General features: G+C 39.8%; 1 protein-coding gene across 1 annotated transcript; it reads right to left on the bottom strand.

Moving 5' to 3' along the window:
- Nucleotides 1–442: 442 nt before the first annotated feature.
- Nucleotides 443–18,279, bottom strand: dgkaa (diacylglycerol kinase, alpha a). Its single transcript, XM_026154158.2, has 24 exons — nt 18,076–18,279; nt 11,375–11,478; nt 10,963–11,039; nt 9,635–9,764; nt 9,378–9,452; nt 9,248–9,297; nt 9,084–9,158; nt 8,672–8,788; nt 7,006–7,123; nt 6,746–6,834; nt 6,512–6,631; nt 6,201–6,299; nt 5,874–5,960; nt 5,661–5,734; nt 5,493–5,567; nt 5,277–5,362; nt 5,100–5,189; nt 4,767–4,927; nt 4,611–4,675; nt 4,135–4,225; nt 3,822–4,008; nt 1,681–1,798; nt 1,443–1,503; nt 443–1,343 (listed from the first exon to the last, which is right to left on the bottom strand). The coding sequence occupies exons 2-24, from the start codon at nt 11,448–11,450 to the stop codon at nt 1,269–1,271; spliced, it is 2,196 nt and encodes a 731-aa protein (XP_026009943.1). The 5' UTR covers nt 11,451–11,478; nt 18,076–18,279; the 3' UTR covers nt 443–1,268.
- Nucleotides 18,280–19,798: the final 1,519 nt, after the last annotated feature.

The following is a 19,798-nucleotide window of genomic DNA, read 5'->3' as shown; positions in this document are numbered from 1 at the left end:
AAGCAAATGTGCCTTGCAGAAATAATCGTGTGTAAATTTCATTAGAAACCTGGGGTCTTACATAATGTTCTGTGTGGCCGACTGTTTGCATTACAGTTGTGTAAACCTTTGTGACCACCAGCCATTGACAGAGTTTCCACAAGTGTGTCATTGTGTTGTTAGTGCTCACACTGCTGTGACAGCAACATTTGTTGCTTTCAAACCAACCTTTAGTTGCAAATTTAGTGTTTTTATTACTTGTTAAAATTCAGCAGGGGGGAAATCTGAACAGATTATTGATCCGTGACACTAAACAGATTAATCTCTAAGATAAAAAAAAAAAGTCAAAAGTCTTTCCCAGAGAGAGACTTTGATGAGAGGATGACCCAGGACTAAAAAAGTTAGCAATGCCCCCTTGTGGTATGTAAAAATTATCGAATTGTAAGAAGTACAAAACAAAAACTGAAGTCCAGGTGATTTATTAAAATCTTTACACAGTCACTTATTACATCAACATCCTTCTGATATACTGGAATGATATGATTTATAAAGCATTTAAATAAAAATAAACATGTTTAAACATATCTTAACCAATAAGTTCGAATTGAACTCATCACAAATTACAAATTAAAATCAACATATCTCAGCTTTATGCCCTCACACTCATACTGATGCACACAAACACACACACGGGAACAGCAGGCAGTGAATCAACATGCAGCCTCTTTGCTATTCCCAAAAACACTTTCAAGTATCTTCAACATCACTGAAATATAGCTTTGTCTTTTCTTCTGTCTTGGTTCCAAATTCACACAAACATATTTCTGACTTTCTTTAAAACAACAACGAAACAGCAATACTACATGGTCTATGCTCAAAGTGCATGCCTGTATGTTCGTCTACCTAAGCCATAATGAAGAGAACAGCTAATAAAGGCACATGGAGCTGAATACTCTACTCTTCGCATGATATTCAGCTTGCTTTAAGTTTCTACAGAGCAGCACTTCCACTTAGCACTCACACAGCAAGTGTTGAGTATTGATAGAAAACACTGAGAAAATTTGGTCAGAGTCATTTTTGCCACAATGCGTACCATAACATTTGTATTTGTATCATGCCATGCTTAGTTTATGTGTTACAGTAATGCAGAATTTTTGAAATAGTTATCCTAACTTTGACTGTCACAATGCAGTTTTTCTACAGCATACACATCCAAACTGATTTTATGTTACAAAGAAAAAGAGTCAGTTGTCTATTTACAGCAAACACTTGCATGTCGTCAGTCTGTTTCATTTGAAAAAGCCAGATGGTTTGGCTGGAGGACCCATCAACATACAGGCTTGATTCTTGTGTGTGATTTGAATCTGTAAATTAAAAAAAATATATATAAAATCAGGCATTTCAGGCATGTGACTTCATTACATTAAGCAGCCACTGTGTTTCTGTGCCTGTGCAGTGTTTACCGTGCAGGGAGGTTGCATCCACGGTTCTCCATCTATCTGCATTGGTAATGCTTTCTTTGTCCTACGTGTAGAGAGGGATAAACAGAATGCATCAGGATGGTCATGTGTCATTAAAATGTAAATGTATCTTCTTATGTAAATTAACTAATGATGATCCCTAACTATGACCCACTGTTGAAGCTGAGAGCCCAGCCTTGTCATGTCTGAACATGTCCATGTGCCTTTTTTCCCCCCTCACCTGATGGTGATCTGAGACGTTTTCGCGAGCCGCACCGCGCTCTTGAGTCCAGTGTAAATCTGGCCCATCTCCATCGCTCCTTCAAGGCCGACCACCTCTAATCGCCGATCACTGAGGTCTGACAAGAAAGCAGAGGCTAATCAGTCCAGAGAAGGAAGACAAGATTGGGCCTGAGGCAGATGCCACTTCTCATATTTAATGTGCATCAGAGTGGAGATCGATAACAACAGCGGTTTGAAGCACACCAATGCATATCAATAATCATACATAATGTATAATCATCATGCACCTGCAAACAACTGCAGTTTACGTGCACAAGTTTCTCTGTGCATACAGTGGCAGGATGGTTGGACTCAGGTCTTGGCTGACAGCATAGAGATGAATAGTTAGGAGGAAACGGGTTTGAGAAGCAAACCATAACTAACCACCAGTGCAGAGAACCTCAAGAAAAAGAAAAAAAACAACATTTTTGCAGAAGCTGGTTTCTGCTTCTTAAGATTTCAGCTGAGATGTCAACAGCTTTCAGCCTGTATGCGTCATCGTTTCTGGGAAGTTGGCTAATGTTAGGATGGTGTCATTCAAGCACTGAAGAAGCACGTGGAAACTTAGCATCCCTTCTGTGAGAAATTGGGCCTACTTCAAATGAATGCTGAAATCTTCTGATAAGATGATGGAGGGACATTACAGTACAATCAAAAGAAGATAACACATAAACATTTTTTTTTGCAGATAAGAATACAGATGCATTGAAATTTTGGCTTGCTATTCTGGTGGCTCGGTATCATAAAGTTCAATAACCAGATTACACAAATAGCACCAGGTACTTATTTGTATGTATGCACTAAAACCATGCATTTAAGTGTTAATATTTTGGCAAGTCAAAAAAAAGTTAAACACTTCATTCATTTCATTTCATTTATTTGTTCATTTTCAGGCACAACAAATACCTATATTGAACATAAAATGGACTATCGCTTTCAAAGAGAGAAGAGGGGCTGCTACAAATAAATAGGATAAATAGGGATTATCTTTAACTGTGAATTATGTAGTAAATATGTTTGTAGTAGAATCCAAGAATAAATATATGGAGATGGACAGAAGTACAGTATAGTACAGCATAGATGACCTTAAAGGGGTCAAATTCACGTACACAGGGTTATGCTGCCCTCAAGTGGCCGGAAAAATCAGTAACTCCACATTCAAAGTTAGAGCAAACATCATCATATGGGTTCCAGTTTCATTGGACTGTTATTATAATTTGTGTAATTTAGAAACAGAGGAAGTTTGGTTGGAATAAATCGATTTTTATTTTTTATTACACCCTCTAGTACTGTTGCTAGAGCACTAACTAGACTAGAGCACTAACCCCCTGTCTTTTGGAGAAAATTTGGAAATTAAAATGCAAATGACTACCGTGTATTTTGGGATTGTCTGGTTATTTAAAACTATCAAAGAGAGAGATATGGTGCCCGCAACACATTCTTAATGGTGAAATTCCTCTAGGAAGTAAGTTTATATACTCTGGATATATACCAACAGAATGGATGAAGAGAGATAAGTACTTAATGAACACACTGCTGGTGGCTCGTAAAAAGACTCATAAAGGAGTTGGTGACAGGTTAAACTTTGTGAAAAGTCTAATGTGTCTATGGTGAGTCGATGAGTCAGTGAACCTTACTTCTGTCCAATGACGCTGATGCTGATGTGAGTTTGAGGAGAAGCTGAACTTTTCTATCAGTAAATGCTGCTGATAACATTCACATAGTGAATAAACTTCCATATGTTGAAGGAAGGAATTTAACAAAGGGAAAATGTAATCTTTAGGACACTAAAGCAAACATAATGTTAGCTTATATCCGTCTGACGTTGTTTAGTTTTCGATGTTGCTGGTTGTCAGTTGTTGCATGTCTAATTTGCTGACAAGAAATCGTTACAATATCAGAAAGAAATAAACATATTATTGCACGTTTCTGTGTATTAGAGCCGTGACTTCAGGTCAGGAGATGAGGCTTGTGGTGAGGATGAATTTAGGTAAAGTTTATACTTGCTGCTAATTATAATTTCATTAATTTCATTGTGTTCTCTCAGGACCACTGCTGTTAGATCAGACATCTGAATAATACAGGTCAACTGCAAAATACCTTGGGAAGTCACTTTCAGGATTTCTGGATTGACGATCACCTCCGGCTCTTCCTGCGCCGTCAGTCCCTTAGTGTCCACTTTTTTGGTCTCACCCCACAGGTTGGACCCACCATGCATGCTAGGAATGTTCAGGATAGCAACACCCTCAAGAGACACAGCACTGAGATCCAGGGGAGTACCGCAACACTGGAGACAGTACAGCGCACCGCAGCGTTAGAGTGAAATATCAGTGCGCTGTCTCTGATTGCTGTTTTGTATCGAGGCTACTTATTTCAAAGTAGCAAACTGCAAACTTGTGTGCTGCGCTCTCACCTCGATTGTTAAGTTTTCGCTCAGTTTTTTGCAGGAAGCAGAGATGGTTTCTGAAGTGGCAAATTCAAAATACCACAGCTTGTTCTTCATTCTGCCGTTAGAAAAAGCGTCTCCTTTAGGTTTATGTGATACTTCACTTTCACAGAACATTTTCTCCTTTTAGTGCACGCAGCGCTTTAGAAAGAGTAGGAGTCAAGCAGCAACACTTGGTGCCACAGACATCTGCTGTCACCTCGAGCATTCGTGCCTTTTACTGCTTTAAAAAAAATCAGTAATTGCAAAGGCAAACAGGAAATATAGAAGTCATGTTGCGAAGAGAAAATTTGCTGTCTTTTAGCTCTGTTGTGTTTTTAAACTGTGCATCTGTTAAGCTATGAAACACTGTTGTATTGCTATAAGCAGGAATGCATTCGCTTTGTTTACTGTTCCTGACAATGTGCCCTAGAGACACATAATATTCAAACAAATATGCAAACCTGCTGTTGAATTTCTGAGGATGTTTTTCCCTCATTGTGTGAAACCGGTGGGCAATGGAGGCATCCTGCAAACACAAAACAATATAGCAATTATACGACCTACTAAACCGAAAATAAAACACTTCCTCTTGTATTACACATTTATGAGAAACTCACAACTCCAATAGAGAAGTAGTTGTTGATTATTTCATATGGCACTGGGTCACCCTCCTCTTGATTCTCATCAGTGATAACCTGCACGCTCCAGCGATCCATCAGCACCTGGGAGCTCCCCTCAATGTCTTTAAGAATACGGTTCAGATCTTCACCATCATACCCTTAAAGATGAAGACAAGAGAACTGTAATTTTGAGAACTTGCTGAAGCCCATTTAATTAGTGCAACCACTGTCTGAAAGCACACATAGACAGTGGCGCCATAACGTGAAAATAGTGACGTGCAAGTATTATCTTATTTACATAAGGGAACACTTCATCTCTTCGTTTCTCACCTCCTCCCCAGCGAAGGCATCGAGCAAGGTCATTTCCTGTGCCAAGAGGAAGTACAGCAACAGGTGGCCGCACCAGCAGATTGCCTTTGTCTGAATACAAAAAAAGGGAAGGAAATACAAAGCGTGTAACAATCAATTTCACATGTGATGTTGTGAAGTTTATGCCAACAATCTCACCTATTGCATCGAGAATCCACCCAACTGTGCCGTCTCCACCGCACACCAAGATCCTGTACTCCTTAAGATTTCTGAAGAAACTCAAACTGAAAGAAATGTGAAAGATATTTTGGGGGGAAGTTATGGAGGTTTAAGTAAGTACTCAGGATAATGTGGTAAGAAATAATCTAATATTAAAATCAATTTGAACAAAAACTCTTGTATCACTTTACTTACCCTGGTCCAGGGCCACCATTTGAAAGGTTGTATACTTGTCGTGGATTCAGTAAAAACTGAAATTTGCGCAGCACTCTGAAATAAAGAAAACATAAAGAAAACCAAGTTGCACAATGTTCATGGATTTGAAATCTCTTTTTCCAGTAAAATATTCTTTTCCGAGCTCACCTTTCTCCCTGCTTACCACCACTTTTAGGGTTGACGAACACTAGAAGAGGATGGGCGTTCAGCACAGGGCAGATCTGATGATTAATAAACAAATGTTACAGGTATTATACTAAAGGAATATAAAAAGCAAACCCCACACTAATAGCATGGTGTACATTTTTGAGCTCTTGTTATTCAGCTTTAATGAAAAGCTTTTGCTTGCATGAATAATACCTGAAGCACTTGTCCGTCAGGAGTGGTATTGAGCTCGCTGTCATCTCCTGACCCAGAGCAGCCATTTTTTACATTATTTGGTCTCTCCTTTAGGGAGAACAATAAAGACAGAGAGTAAATAAATCATTAAAAATATCATAGCGTTCCTTGGATAAAAAATATCTACACTGTGTACCTAACAAAATGCCACACAGGTGAGAATGATTTACCAATGAAAAAAACAGCCTCTGGCCGATGTTATGCTTTGCGTTGGTGTGAGAGAGGCACTGTTTGCGTACTCTCTGAGCTGTGCATTTGCTTGAGATGTGCCTGAGGATAGTTGTGTACCTTTATAACAGGATATATGGCCCATGGAGGAAGAATATGGTCTCTGAGCAGCCCACACGTACACGGTGTTGACTCTTGGTCCACACATTGATCATGACGCTGTAGAATACAAATAAAATTACTCAGAAATACAGTGCAGATTTAGAGCATACAATAAAAAAAACTGTATAGAAAGGAGGCTTCCTGGATTCAATAGATACAAATGCGCACAACAATTCCAGAATGCAACTAAATCAAATCTCCTCCTTGATTAGAAAATAATTTACTCAAATTTATTCCTCAGTGAGTCATGCACTGATATGTTTGCTCACCATCGTGTGGCACCACACACAGTGTTTGCCTGTTAGGCCTTGTAAGCTCTTGATCTTCTTCTGGCATTTGTCACACTTCCTAGAGTCACAGTTCCCACTCACCCAGTCGTGTGTTGAAACCTGAAAAGTGAGATGGATTTTAAATTGTCCATGTAAGAGCACTCAGACATAGCATGAAATCAAATTTAGACCGTGCATGTGACTGTAAAGGTTGTCATGGAGACATCAGCATACCCCTATTTCTTTCTTTGACTTCACGTATGTCCTGGCGCAAGGGGCCGGGTTCTTGTTTGCACAGCGACCGTGGACTGTGTATTTACAGGCTGCACAAAACGACACACAAACCAGCTGTCACATAATTTGTAAATACATATAAATTACTGTGGTAAATGTCAAGGAGGCAGATGAGCATTGATTAATCCCAAAACAAAAATTATGCAATTTTCAAATTAGACACTTCCTTGCGCCCTCTTCTGGTTAGTTCTTGTACTCACAGGTGCAACACAGTCCCTGCTTCCTCAAACCCAGCAGCATGCTGTGACACACGTTGCAGTAAACAGGCTTGTTAAAATTTTTCATCCTCCACAGGTGTTGGCCGTCTTTCTGGGTCATCTATTTGTTGAAACAACAGTCAATGAAGAAGTCAGTGCAAGAAAGGGAAGAATAAAACAGTTTATGATCTTTTATTTTGTGAATATGATTTTTGAACAGAAAAATATATGTTTGCAAGAACAGAAGCTGTTCTCTCTTCCAATTCTTAGATATTAGTTCCACAACAAGGCATGATTTTCATCTTTTGCACCCATTCATTATTAAACTTAATGAGATGGCTCATTATGTAGTATGGCGGTGACTCTACGTATCATCACACAACGCACAACTTCATGGACATTCAAATCAAAACTATCTATAATCTCGCTTAACAGAAGATTATAAAATTGTTTCAATCTGTTTACTGAGTGGTCAGCGTTCTTATCCAGATTAGATAATGAAACATTTTTTTTAAATGACAGGATGTATCACCCTTTCACTTGCTGCAAGAGGATCAGTAGACAGAATTGCGAATCAGCATACAGGAACTGTGAGGGGGCTGAATTCATGCACCCTAGGCTTCAAATGTCCACTGGTGGCTAGAAATAGCTGGAGGGGAAGTCCCTGGCATTGTTGCAGAGGCCAAACACACAATCTAGTTTGTGGGTTTAGGTCGCTGCAGCTAACTGTCAAACAGACTGTGCGTAGCTCTATATTGTTGGCAACACATTAAACATCGATAACACAAAGCGGATCTCATCAAACCCCTTTAAAGTATAGGGCCAATAATAAATGGATTCATTTTAAAGGGATAAAATGAAAAACTGAATTGTCAATGGAGAGTTCTGTTTAACTCTTGTGAATACTAGCCTCAGATTAATACAACCGGTCAATGCAAGCATGTGTAACTCCTTAAGTATTTATAATAAAATAAAATATACCAGACTTGTATACAAATTGTACAGATGGTGGTGGGAAACTGTTACTCTGTTTGGGATTAAAACATTTTAGGAAAAGGTCAGAGTGACACGTGAGAAAAGTCTCGCAAGAGAAATTCCATTAGACCCAAAGATGTTTCTGCTTGGTTTGTAGTCCCAAAAATAAAATTACAAAAATAACAAACAAATACGCTTGAGCTCTTTGGGTTTAAGTTTTTAAGTGCTGAAAAGCTGAGAGTCTAGCTCTGAGTGGAAGGGGAGGTGCAAGCATATGAAAATGTTTCTTTAATTACGTGGATTGGCACATACCAACAAAGGGAAACCCTTTTTGTCATTTGTTTTCTTTTAATCTTAGGGTGCTTTCCTTTAATTATTTCCTTAGTTGTATATACACGGCCTTAGCGCTAAGCACTGCTATATCATTCCAGCATTCATATTGTGCAGAATAAACGGAAAACACAAAGGCATTCTGATGGTGCAGAGCATGGAAGGAATGAGATTACCACACCCTGTAACAGTGAGTTGGCAAAAAGGGCTTTAGGGAAAAGGAGGAGGAGGCGAAGGACAGAGGCGAGGCATGCGAGGCCAGGAATTTACAAGAGTAGTTACCACTTTGTGAGATATCTGCTATAAAAAAGAAATATATTTGAGCTTGGACTTTGGAGCCAACACACGCTCCTTTTAAAAGCACCTTTAGACCCAGCAAGACCAGCAAGGGAACGTTGTTCATGCCTCCTTGTACCCACTCATCCAGAGAAACTGTGCCGCTGCTGTCAGCATCAATTGCTGTCATCATGTCCTTCAGAACCTGATGAAATCACATTCAGTTGTTATTATCCAATCAGCACACACGTTTCTATTACTTAAAGGGCCATGTGGTTTCTGAAACTAGTCGAGCTGGAATCTGTAAATTGTATATGCAGAGAAGCTTATCACTTTATGAACCTCTGGCAAATGAGTAACAAGAAGTGCCATATAGTGTGTACCCGACACTGTTATGGATGTCTTGTGCAAATAAATCTGTCTTCACATACATTTACTATACGTTACCTAAGTGCAGTGCATGCAGAACATTTGCATTACATTTATATTCTGGGACTTACCGGCTTGAGCTCTGACACATCCCAGTCGAGATATTCTGCAGCGTGCATCATCTGTGCAATAATCCGATCCACTTCCTGTTCAAAATGTAGCAGGCTTGTTTTAGTGTTGCGGCTGTTTTGAAGATGTTTTAAATATACTTTAAAAGATTTTCTCAACAACTTACAGAGCTGTCCAAAACTCCATTCCCATCTCTGTCATAAAGCCTGAAAGCAACTAAAGAAAGAATGGAAATGAAAGTGGAGCTGCTAGATGAGTCATTACTATTTTGGGCACAAAAGAAAACAAAAACTCACACTCCAGTTTGTCCCTGGGCTGGCCATCTTCAAGTAGAGAGAAGTAACATGAGACATCTTTAAGGAAGACTTCCTCTACAGGAGAGATTGAGGAGAGAGAGGAGGCTGTGAATTCTCTAGTTACCATATGTATACAAACAGTACGATGCAGGGATGTGGTGATAACTGCACGCATGCCAAATCGGCCATGAGGCAAAAAGGGTCGGCTGAAAAGGCGGTAAGCTGTTTGTATGCACGGTGCGTATGTATAATCTCACTGGTACTGTCTTCTTGGCCGGGTTCAGAGTTTTGAAAGGAGCGGAAGAGTCTCTGGCAGAGATCCACAGGGAAGTCCTCCACTTCTAAATATGTCTTGAGAAACAGACGAAAGCCTTCTTCATTGATGCACTGGGAAAAAAACATGAATGGGAGAAGCATGTTCTGTTTACAGCGGTCTAGTGAAGCACGAAATGAATGGGTTGAAGCTTATTTGTATATAATATGCTTGTTACTTCTGAAAATAAAAAAAGATAATACTATGAACAACTGTGTGAAAAACGTATATTTTACAAGCGTCGCTTTATCAGCTGTTCTAAGCTCAAATAGGGATTGGCAAGATCTCAGAAGCCTCAAAAGCTTCTCAAATAGATTTAATCAATAATTGAAAAATGTACCAAAACAAAGTGTCTACAGGGTGTCATGTGACAATGACATAAAACAAAAAAATAAGCTCCTGCTTGAAGATTTCAGTCCATCTGTCTGGCATGGCATCTGTGTTTCTCACATGATATTATGCTGCAGGGCTAACAAGCTGTAGTCCCCTGATAATGGTGAACTACAAACCCATTTCTTGTTGCTTATGCGTTTCCATACTTTTTACCCTGCAGAGCTGCCCGAGTAATAAATAACATAAATGCAAGGCAGCCGGATCACACAAAGAAAAAAAAAAACAAGGGAGAGAGACTAACGGAGCTGCAGCACCAAAACACAACAACATTTCCAACAAATCATTTAAATGTAGTCTTGTAGCCGTATTTGTATTTTGACAGCAATTAACTTGTAACTTTATGGATGCAACTGTGTTCTCTCCCATTATGAAAAACAACATTTCATTCTTCTAATTAAACTCAAAGTGGCAAATAAACTTTCACTGCTGTAATAAATACTTAAGAAATTATTGTATTTGCTGTCTTCACAAATTACTAGTCAGCATCAGCCATTGATTTGAGCAGTCTTTTTTTTGCTGTTCAATCACATCTGAGCTTACACTGCATGAGGAAAGCCAGCACACTGTTAAACAAGGCCTTGCTGCGTGGGCAAATCTAAGGAGGTAATTTACATTTGCAGTCTCGCTTGAATACGCTGACGATATTTCTCATGGACAGCTTAGTCAGCCTGATCGATACTGCAGGTTGAAATCTAATTCATCAGCGAAGGATAATTAATAACTGCCCAATACACGTAAATCTTATTCTCATTTTACAGCGAACAGCTACTCTCAGACCTATTATTCTGTTGAGCTATGAAGCTTTTAGATGGCATCTCTGTGAATTAGTTTTGGAGGGATGGATTTGACTGTGAACAGCAGGACACTCTGTCCCCTCACCTCTCCATGCCTGTGCCGGGCCAGACTGCCATCTGCATAGAATTCCCTCAGCACATCTTTCACCTTCAAGTTGTTGTCTGGAAGCAAAGACACGCAGGTCACACAGGGATACGCACGCATACTTCGTCCATTCGACTTTGTGTGCAAACGTTTTTAATCCACACTTCTAAATGTCATCTGTGTATATGATTACACCATAAATATAGATTTATCTGGAGTACAACAATATATATATATATATATATATGCATGCTCAATTTGCAGAAAAAGAGAATGTGGTAGACTGCTACCTCCTCTAGATATGAGAAACCATGAGCGAGTGTAAATGAGTGTGTGTGGGTGGAAGTGGAAGTGGAGGGGGGGGTGTTAAGCGCTGAGAAAGCTGCCTGCCTGCCCGCCTGTCTGTACTCACATTCAATGTACTGTTGTAGCTGGATAAAGTCGACAGGGTTCAGTTCCTTCACCTCTGGGTTTGTGGGGGAGGACATGGTGCCTGCTTCTGCACAAACTGCCTGCCTGTGAACAAGCAGGCAGCGAGAGAAACAGTGAGATGTAGACGGAGAGAAAAGAGAAGGTGGGTGCACGCTAGCCTGCCTCTTTGTAAAACATAAAAGCGTGGCTGCAAGCAAAAGATAGCATCTCTCATCTCGCTCTGTAAAAATCCATGATTATAGACAGGGAGAATCGCTCTTAACATCCAAACTTTCTTTGAAGCAGAAGCAAGAGTACACAGAACTGTGCACACATTAAAATGTCTTTAATCAGAAAACAACCACAACAGGGCGTTTTTAAATCAGAACGCAATATTGTCACTGTGGTCCAGGTGCATACGCCCACAGTTTTTCCTCAACATGATAACATTTTTCCTCGTATGATGCACTAAAATGCAACTTCACTGCCAAACACAGCAAACTTTAAGCACTTGTGCTTTTACACTGTTTGTTTTAGATCTCACACCATCAGAGTATGCGACTAGCCAATGGAAACTGGGCCGAAAGGCTTTCAAAAATAATTTGAGGCTAAATTTTCCCATGATGCCTTGTGTCTAGGGATTTTTTGCACCCAAAGTCTTTTTCCATGTACTCACTGGCCCACATTAGTTTTGCAAAGTACCAGCTACAGGGAGTATTTTGGTTTCATTTAGGACAAGAAGATGCACTGGTGTGTTAAAATGCACAGATAAACAATAAAACCTTGTGGAGAGGTTGCAAAAACCAAACTGGCTCGTCAAGGGGCCTCCCCGTTAAACAAAAGGAAGAGACTTAAATGTCACAGAAGGCTGAAAGACAGCGTGAATTTGAATCTGACACAGAAAAAGAGCTTGTAAGTTCAATAAAAACTGGCCCGGCAAGTCGTTCAGAAGCAAGGAAGCGTGAAGTGCGGATGAAGATTTGTATGTTACTTTTAACGACTCCACATGATGGGGGATGAATTCTATAATGACAGGAAAGCATACAGCTCATAACTAATTAAAGAAAGAGGAGAAACTGGTTAATGGAAGGGAGCAAAGTGGCATCCTGACATCCTGTTTAATGTTGTTTTAGATGTGTGTGGATAAAAATGGTTCCTAAGGAAATGCACGGATAAAATCAATAGCAAATTTCTAGTATACCTAACATACTCGTGATCAATGTTCTACAATTAGGTGAGCCAGGAAATCTCTCCATCACGTCTGGCACCAAGAAATAGCACACGTGCTTTTCTGATTTAGTATCCATTTCTTTAATGTTAAGGCAAAAAACGTGCCATTTTTCTCCCATCTAGAAATGAAATATTGAATTAATAATCAAACAGAACCCTTGCTGTATTAAATAAAGGAGAGGATACGTAGGTACAGTGTTAAATATTGCTGTAAAACTGACAAGACTCAGGCTGTTCAAAGATTTTATGGCTCCTCTGAACTTGTCACGAATTCTTTCTTTTACACATTTTCTCATCTATTATTATCCTGTCATCCTTTTGCTAAATTTACTTGGCTTTTCTCAAAAGGATTACACCAGCACTGGTTTAACCCGTGAATACTCCACATGACAGAATATTTTGTATTTGTCATTCTGTGCTATAAATCACAGCGAGCTACATTAGGTTTTGTCTGAATTATATTACCATGATGAGGCAATGCAGGGAAGACTTTTTATAAATCGATCCGTTCTTCTTCCGCATTCTTGTGCAGCGGTAATGGGTACTTAAAACCATTAAATACCGTTTATATAACACTCTCTAAGAGTACAAGTACACTATGTGAAAGTTTGAATCGTCTCCTAATTGATTTTATTACTGTTTAGAAATGGAAACTGGAATGCAAAATAAGACTTCGAAGGCAAACAACAACAAAATAGATTCAGGTTTGAAAAACTGAGAACACTAATCTGATTATGAACAAACTTTAAAGCACCCACTAGAAATGATGGTGATTTCATGCTTAAAAATGTGTTCATTAATAAAATTATTACAAGAAAAATCATTTTTGTTTGTTTCTTATTAAAGACGAGTTTCATGCACACGCTGCAAATCCAGTCTTATGAATAACAGAATAAAAAAAATTCATGGTGGTGTTCCGTCCGGGCTGACGAACTGTAAATGTGCTGTTCACACAGCTGTCTACAGGTGTTTTCACACATCTATGTGCAGTCTGTTTAGGCATTAGTGAAGGCTGCCTGCACCAAACAGGAAAATCAGAGTACTTAAAGAACGTCCTGAGAAAATGAAATGAAATAATCTGAAATAACACCCACTCCCTTTGAATCCATTTGCTCTCTCTTTGGGCTCCGAAAGGTTCAGGCTGTCCTCACTTAATTCCCTCAAAAGGTCAGAGCCGTTGCCTAGCACTTTGTTTATGCAGCCGATCAGGTGGGCCAGGTTTTTATCGACAGCAAAGTGACACATGGAGGAATCATGAGAAGCCATCTGCTACTGATCACCAGATTACAGCCTGAACCTCTTTATTCTATAAATGTTCTCCTGTCTCCATCTCTTTAAAAACTGCCCCAGAAATAAACTAAAAACAAGCTTACGAGTGAGTTTTTATTTGCAGATAAAAAGACACCTCATTTTCGATACGTTTTAGGTGTTTTTTGTTCATGATGTCATGAACAGCGTCGTGCCTATTTTCTCTCCTTCCCAGAGCATCATGGTCATCATCATCACCATCATCATCATTATTGTCTGGTTCCACTAGATCTTGAGCCTATCTGAGTAATCTGATTCCACACTTCCTGATTAGATAATGATTTGCATGCACGATGCAGAGTGGGAAATCGGGACCAGTCAGGACAGGAAGAAGCATTCTATGTTCTCAGAGGACGGATGAAGAGTGTAATGCACACGAGCCAGTTGTTTACACTCAAAAGCATGGGATGGATTTCTTTGAAAAATTATGGCCTTGACTAAATGAGCTTACTAAAGTGGGCATACATATTTCAGGAGGTTTCACAAATGCCTGAAGCTCGGTAAGACCGAATACAGACCATGTGACTAAGTCAGGTCAATAAGGTCCCACTGATAACATTAAATGGCAGATACCTTATGAAGGAACTGTTTGTGTTCCTTTATATAAAGTTTATGTGGTAGAGTCTTGGCTATGTAAATTCATATTTGGCCTAAAAAGAGTACAGTTCTTCTACGTGATTTACTTTGATTTGCTCGACAGACAGACAGTTTGAGGTATAACTGTTTAAACAAAATGTTGCTCCATATAATCAGTACAGAATAAATGATGCAACCTATTCTGAGCAGCCGTGCACAGAAGCTACTGGCGCAGTAGTGGTTCTTCAAATAGCACTGAAGAACAATTTAAACGTTAAAGTGGTTAGCAACGACTCGTGACAGAAACATCGACTTCCCAAATAAACTTCTGAAAAAAACCACCTGTCTCAGGCCTGACAGCGGCTTTAACTTCTGACCACTTGCCCAAAAGAAAAAACACCAAAGCAACTGCTTTCACCACACGGACAAAAAAACCCCCCAACAACAACAAAAAAAACTACAAAAATAAAACTGGAGGATTAAAGCGACAGTTCCATTTACATTTTCCTTAACATATGGCAAGGGTTTAATTATGAGCTCTTAAAGTCTTCATTTAAAACTGTCAACGACCCTAAAACCACCATGTTTACAACAGGCACTTGAAGGTATACTTGGGGATGACCTTTTTCCACGCAGGCTAATGTTTGTGCAAGCTGTCATAACGCCTACGCCTTGTGTCAAGGAAATCTGCTGTTTTGCAACACTTGCAGGGTGTAAGTCACTGACTCCGTCATTCTGCGGTTGGAAAACACTGCGTAGGTTCTTTGAAGAAAGAGAAGTCAACATACAATGTTGGCCATTTGTTTTTCTCTCGAATCTACAACGAGTCTGCTCATTGAACCGTGTGCCGAATGCATCGGGTTAACACAAGTGGAAGGACAGACATGTTTGGTTGCTATGGAAAGTGTTTCCCTACATCAGCTGCTCTCTGTCAAAGTGCTGCCATGGGTGACTAACAGGTAGGAGGATCCAGAGGCAGAAAGGGGGGGGGTATCCATTAGAGGGAAGGGGAGCCCAGTCATAACTGTGAGTCTTCCCCCTTCATCGGTGCCTCCTCCCACACCACAGGTCTTGGTTGGCCTTCAAAACTAGAGGACACGCTCCAAATTGCGTTCTACATGCAGATGCTACTGTGACTCATTGCATGAAGAGGGAAACACTCCCCTAACTATAAATGGACTGTTTGCTTAAGGGGTCAGTTTGCAGGTTAAGCCTGAAGTTACAAACCACTAACTGGTGGTGGTGGAAAAATGGTACTTCTGCACATTTATGTAGTGCTTCTACTTCTGTTTTGTTTTGTTTTTTGTGTTGTCGTTTTTTTTTTGGGGGGGGGGGGGTCATCTTCAGTAAAACTTCATTATAACTTTCATCGATCAGGATAGATAGATAGATAGATAGATAGATAGATAGATAGATAGATAGATAGATAGAGCGCACAAAGCTGGGCCAAAACAATTCCACAGTCAGAATTGAGCATGCTCTGTTAAACAGGGCTTTCCCTTGTCTACCACTGTTTGGTGATATTTGAAGAATGCAAACTGCAGGCTCCAGTTAGGAGGAATACTGGATAATGTGAACATAATAAACATGGCTTGTAAATCAAGACAAAAAAAGACTGAACAAAAAAACAACAAAAGCTATTCACTACAGCATGAATCACACATTTCTTGGAAATGTAGGCAGGGCTTTACATGCTCACAAGCTTCAAAGTGAAAGCAGCCCATCACTCTGAGTTCAGACTTGAATGTGACTTATATAATAGCTGTGTGTGCGTGTTTGTGTGTGTGGAGACAGCCCCGTAGAACACCATACTGCCTTCAGAAAAAAAACCCTCAAACCTGCCCAGACTAGTGAGAGTGCATGCTGTCATATAAGGGCCACATTGCTTTTATGGTGTGACTGTTTGCACTTATCAGGGAGTCTCGTCTGGTTCACCCACAGATCTCTCCACAACTAAAAATGAAACAAATGTTACATTTCTTTTAAAATGATCTCAAGTGCTGTTCAGCGGTATTTTCCACTATCATACCAGTAATTTAGTCTTTTCCATCCGAAAGAGCTATAATATACAGATTCGGGATTTCCTGCATTGAACATTTTTAAATGGTTCAGTCAGAGCCAGAAAAACCAGTTTTGTTGATTGAGGCTTTATTAATTCTTGCATAATACATATTTTTATTTCAAAATGGTCAGCACTAATGTGGAAATAACTGGACTTCTGTCAAATAAGATACCTAATCTTTGCTTTTAACTTATGTGATCTGATCATGCTTACTTGTGTAGTTACCGCCAACTAAAGACCAATTATGAACTGGGAAAAAACCTGTACTTTGAGGAATTTTCTTCACTGGAAAGGATCAGCGTTACAAGTCGCAGCATGCTACCATAGTGTGTTACTGAAAATTACTGATGTAGGACACTTCATGCCATATTCACAGGTAGTAGCTCATTCATTTTAGGCTGGTTTGCTAATATAATAAAGGAAGGGAAGCTCATCCTTTCTCATATCCTGCAAAACTATAGCTGGAACATTAAAAATGTGCAAGTTAAACCGAAAGTCACAGAATGGGCTGAATTCTACTTAATTTACATCCTCTAGCCTGTGATGCAAACGTGAATGGCACAATTGACCTGACTACACTATTGATTGTCTGTTCCTAAAAACCCTCTTGCAGCCGCAAACAAATGAGCACCTCGGAGCCTATTCAGCGTTAAAAATAACCTGCTCACAAGATGACAAAGGAAAAACTGCTCTGTAAATTAAATCACTTGGATGTAAAGCGCTTGCAAAACTGGAGAGTTTGGGACAAAAAGAGTGGTGATGGGGGGCACAAACCTGATATCTAGACTGTCCTGTATGCTTTCTTTTTCCACTTAACATGGGGACTCGTGTTTTGCAGACATATGCCAGTGAAAGGAGAGGTTTGAGTAAACAATGCAATAGTGCTATTCACCAACGTGCCCCATCACCTACTTCACACCAGGAAGGATTTTGCCTTCCCAGTAGTGACGAAAACTCATACAAAAGCCCTTATGGGGTGTACTTATTGTTTTTTCCCACTGGTGTAGCACCATACCCTGCAACACCTGTAATCTCAGATGGGGGTTACTCAGATAAAGTCCTATCAGGCAGTGTAATCACCCAATAACCTGTTTGTCGAGTATGCTGCTGACATGCTTGGACAAACAGAAAACAGTAAGTGTTTTACATGAAGTATCTTCAGGTGTTTAGCAGTCTACATGCTTACCATTTCCTACTCTGACACATGAAATTGGCTGACAAAGGTACCAAACTTATTGGCAAAGGGAACTGAAATTTTGCATGTTTGTGGGGATTTTTAAAAGGCTGATCTGCTGAGTGAATTACTCTGTTATTAGCAGCAAAAAAGCACCAAGCTGAAATTCATCGATATCCTCATGAATCTGCTCGGATCTTTTCATTCAATTCTTAATAGCAGCGCAAAACCAAGACGAAATTTTACTCTCTCTTATTTGACTGGGGCTCATCTGCAGCCGAAAGACGTATAGAGGTTTGCTAAAACTTCGATCAATGCGAACGGTGCAAGGTTTTGTTTTTTTGTCATTTACCTTTCCGCCGCCACTGTGTTGGTTGCCTTTACACAGTCCGTCTCGACGCTGTGCAGAAGAAAAAATCAAAACCAAAATCCTGCTCTCAGACGCGAAGCAAAGTGGTCGTTAACTTTAAACGGAGGCGGCGAGGTCTGCCGAGTGGAAGCGGTGAACTACTGCGCAGAGCAGCGACTGAGGATCCCTCCGGCGAAGCACCGCCTCAGCTGATCTGCGCCCTCCTTTGCTAGCCAATACACACCCGTTATTCCGGTCCCGTGCGTCCATCTGCAAAGTTAGAAAGTAATGCTTCGTTTAAATTATGCAGCTGTAAAAGCGCAGTTATCACTCTGCATCTTTCAGGAAGTATACGCTAAAAGCTGCACCGTAATGCTTTCAACAGTTTTATCATTTGCAGCGCTGTTGTTGTTTTTGGTGTTGCTGTCCATCGTGAGCCTTTTTAAAGTGATGAAGCTGACGTCACATGTTAAGGCGCAGAACAAAAAAAGCCACCGTGGTTACAATAAAACAATATCACCGTCTAACCCCTTCAAATTGCTTGTAACAACATTAACAAAAAATAGATAAATAAATACTAAACTTATGGCTACTTAGACTACAGACCTCGAGCCACCTTGGTGTTGATAGAATTTGTTTATAGATAGTGACCAATAACGATAAATATTAATTGTATTTGCGTGGTTATAAGCCTTATAGAGGCTACGCTGCTATCCGATGTATGCTTTTAATCAAATAGTGAGTAAACAGTGAAATACTGTAAATACTGCGGCTATGAACTCATATCTTTAACAAACAGTGCGTATTGATATCGAACGTGAACAAAATCCGGGACTATACTATTGCTGGCGAGTTTTACGTTAACTTCATCCAATTAGAAACGAGTATTTTGTTATTAAATAATAAAAGTTTTTTTGTTTTTTGTTCCTTTTTACTTCATTACATTTGTACACCACTAACGACGGATACGTTACAGATAAAATGAAAAATTGAACTTACCATGCAAGATGTCTGTTATGGGTGAACGCCGTACAGCTTCTGGTGTTATCGCACAGTATGTGAATGAGTTGCTCACGCAGTAGCCCATTAATATAACAGAGAAATTCAAACAGTTGCACTGCCTGTTTATTTCCTAACAAACACATATATAGCTGCAGTATAATGCAGCCACACTTTAAATTTTCTTAAATGAGGTGAATGCTTCCTCTGCGTCTCCATTAAACCAAGTTCTGTTTATTTAAATTATGCTTCTTGTGGAAAGGCTTAAGTACTTTATTATACATTTACACATATTCTGAGGTGTATTGTAATATTCTGGCCAGTGCGGTACTGCAGCATACCAGTCCTCAACCAACCACATGACATAATTATATGTGTGGACTTTAACAAGAACCACAATATTTGGTAAAGCACATGATTTCACATTCCACTGAGCACAATGGTGAGGGATTAAGCTGCACAATGAGGACGAGGCTGGCAGGAGAGGATAACAGACATGGAAAACATGTGGGTGTCTGGGTTAGAAAAGGAGAGTGAGTCAGGTCAGAGTAGTCAGACTTTTCCCCCCCGTCTTTAGTTTTGTGGTTAAACTTTCTTTTTTCGTAAACTGGGACAGCACCACCTCACACTCCATATCGTGACTTCTTACAGGCTGCAGCAGTTTTCTCTGGACTTAAACCTTTATATAAAGCAGTCAGCTGAAGTGAATTATGAAGTGTACTTCCCA

This window comes from Astatotilapia calliptera, chromosome 20, assembly GCF_964374335.1.
Source record: "Astatotilapia calliptera chromosome 20, fAstCal68.1, whole genome shotgun sequence".
In the NCBI taxonomy this organism is placed as follows: domain Eukaryota; kingdom Metazoa; phylum Chordata; class Actinopteri; order Cichliformes; family Cichlidae; genus Astatotilapia; species Astatotilapia calliptera.
Note: the sequence above shows the minus strand (reverse complement) of the source record. Positions and strands in the feature narration are given on the sequence as shown.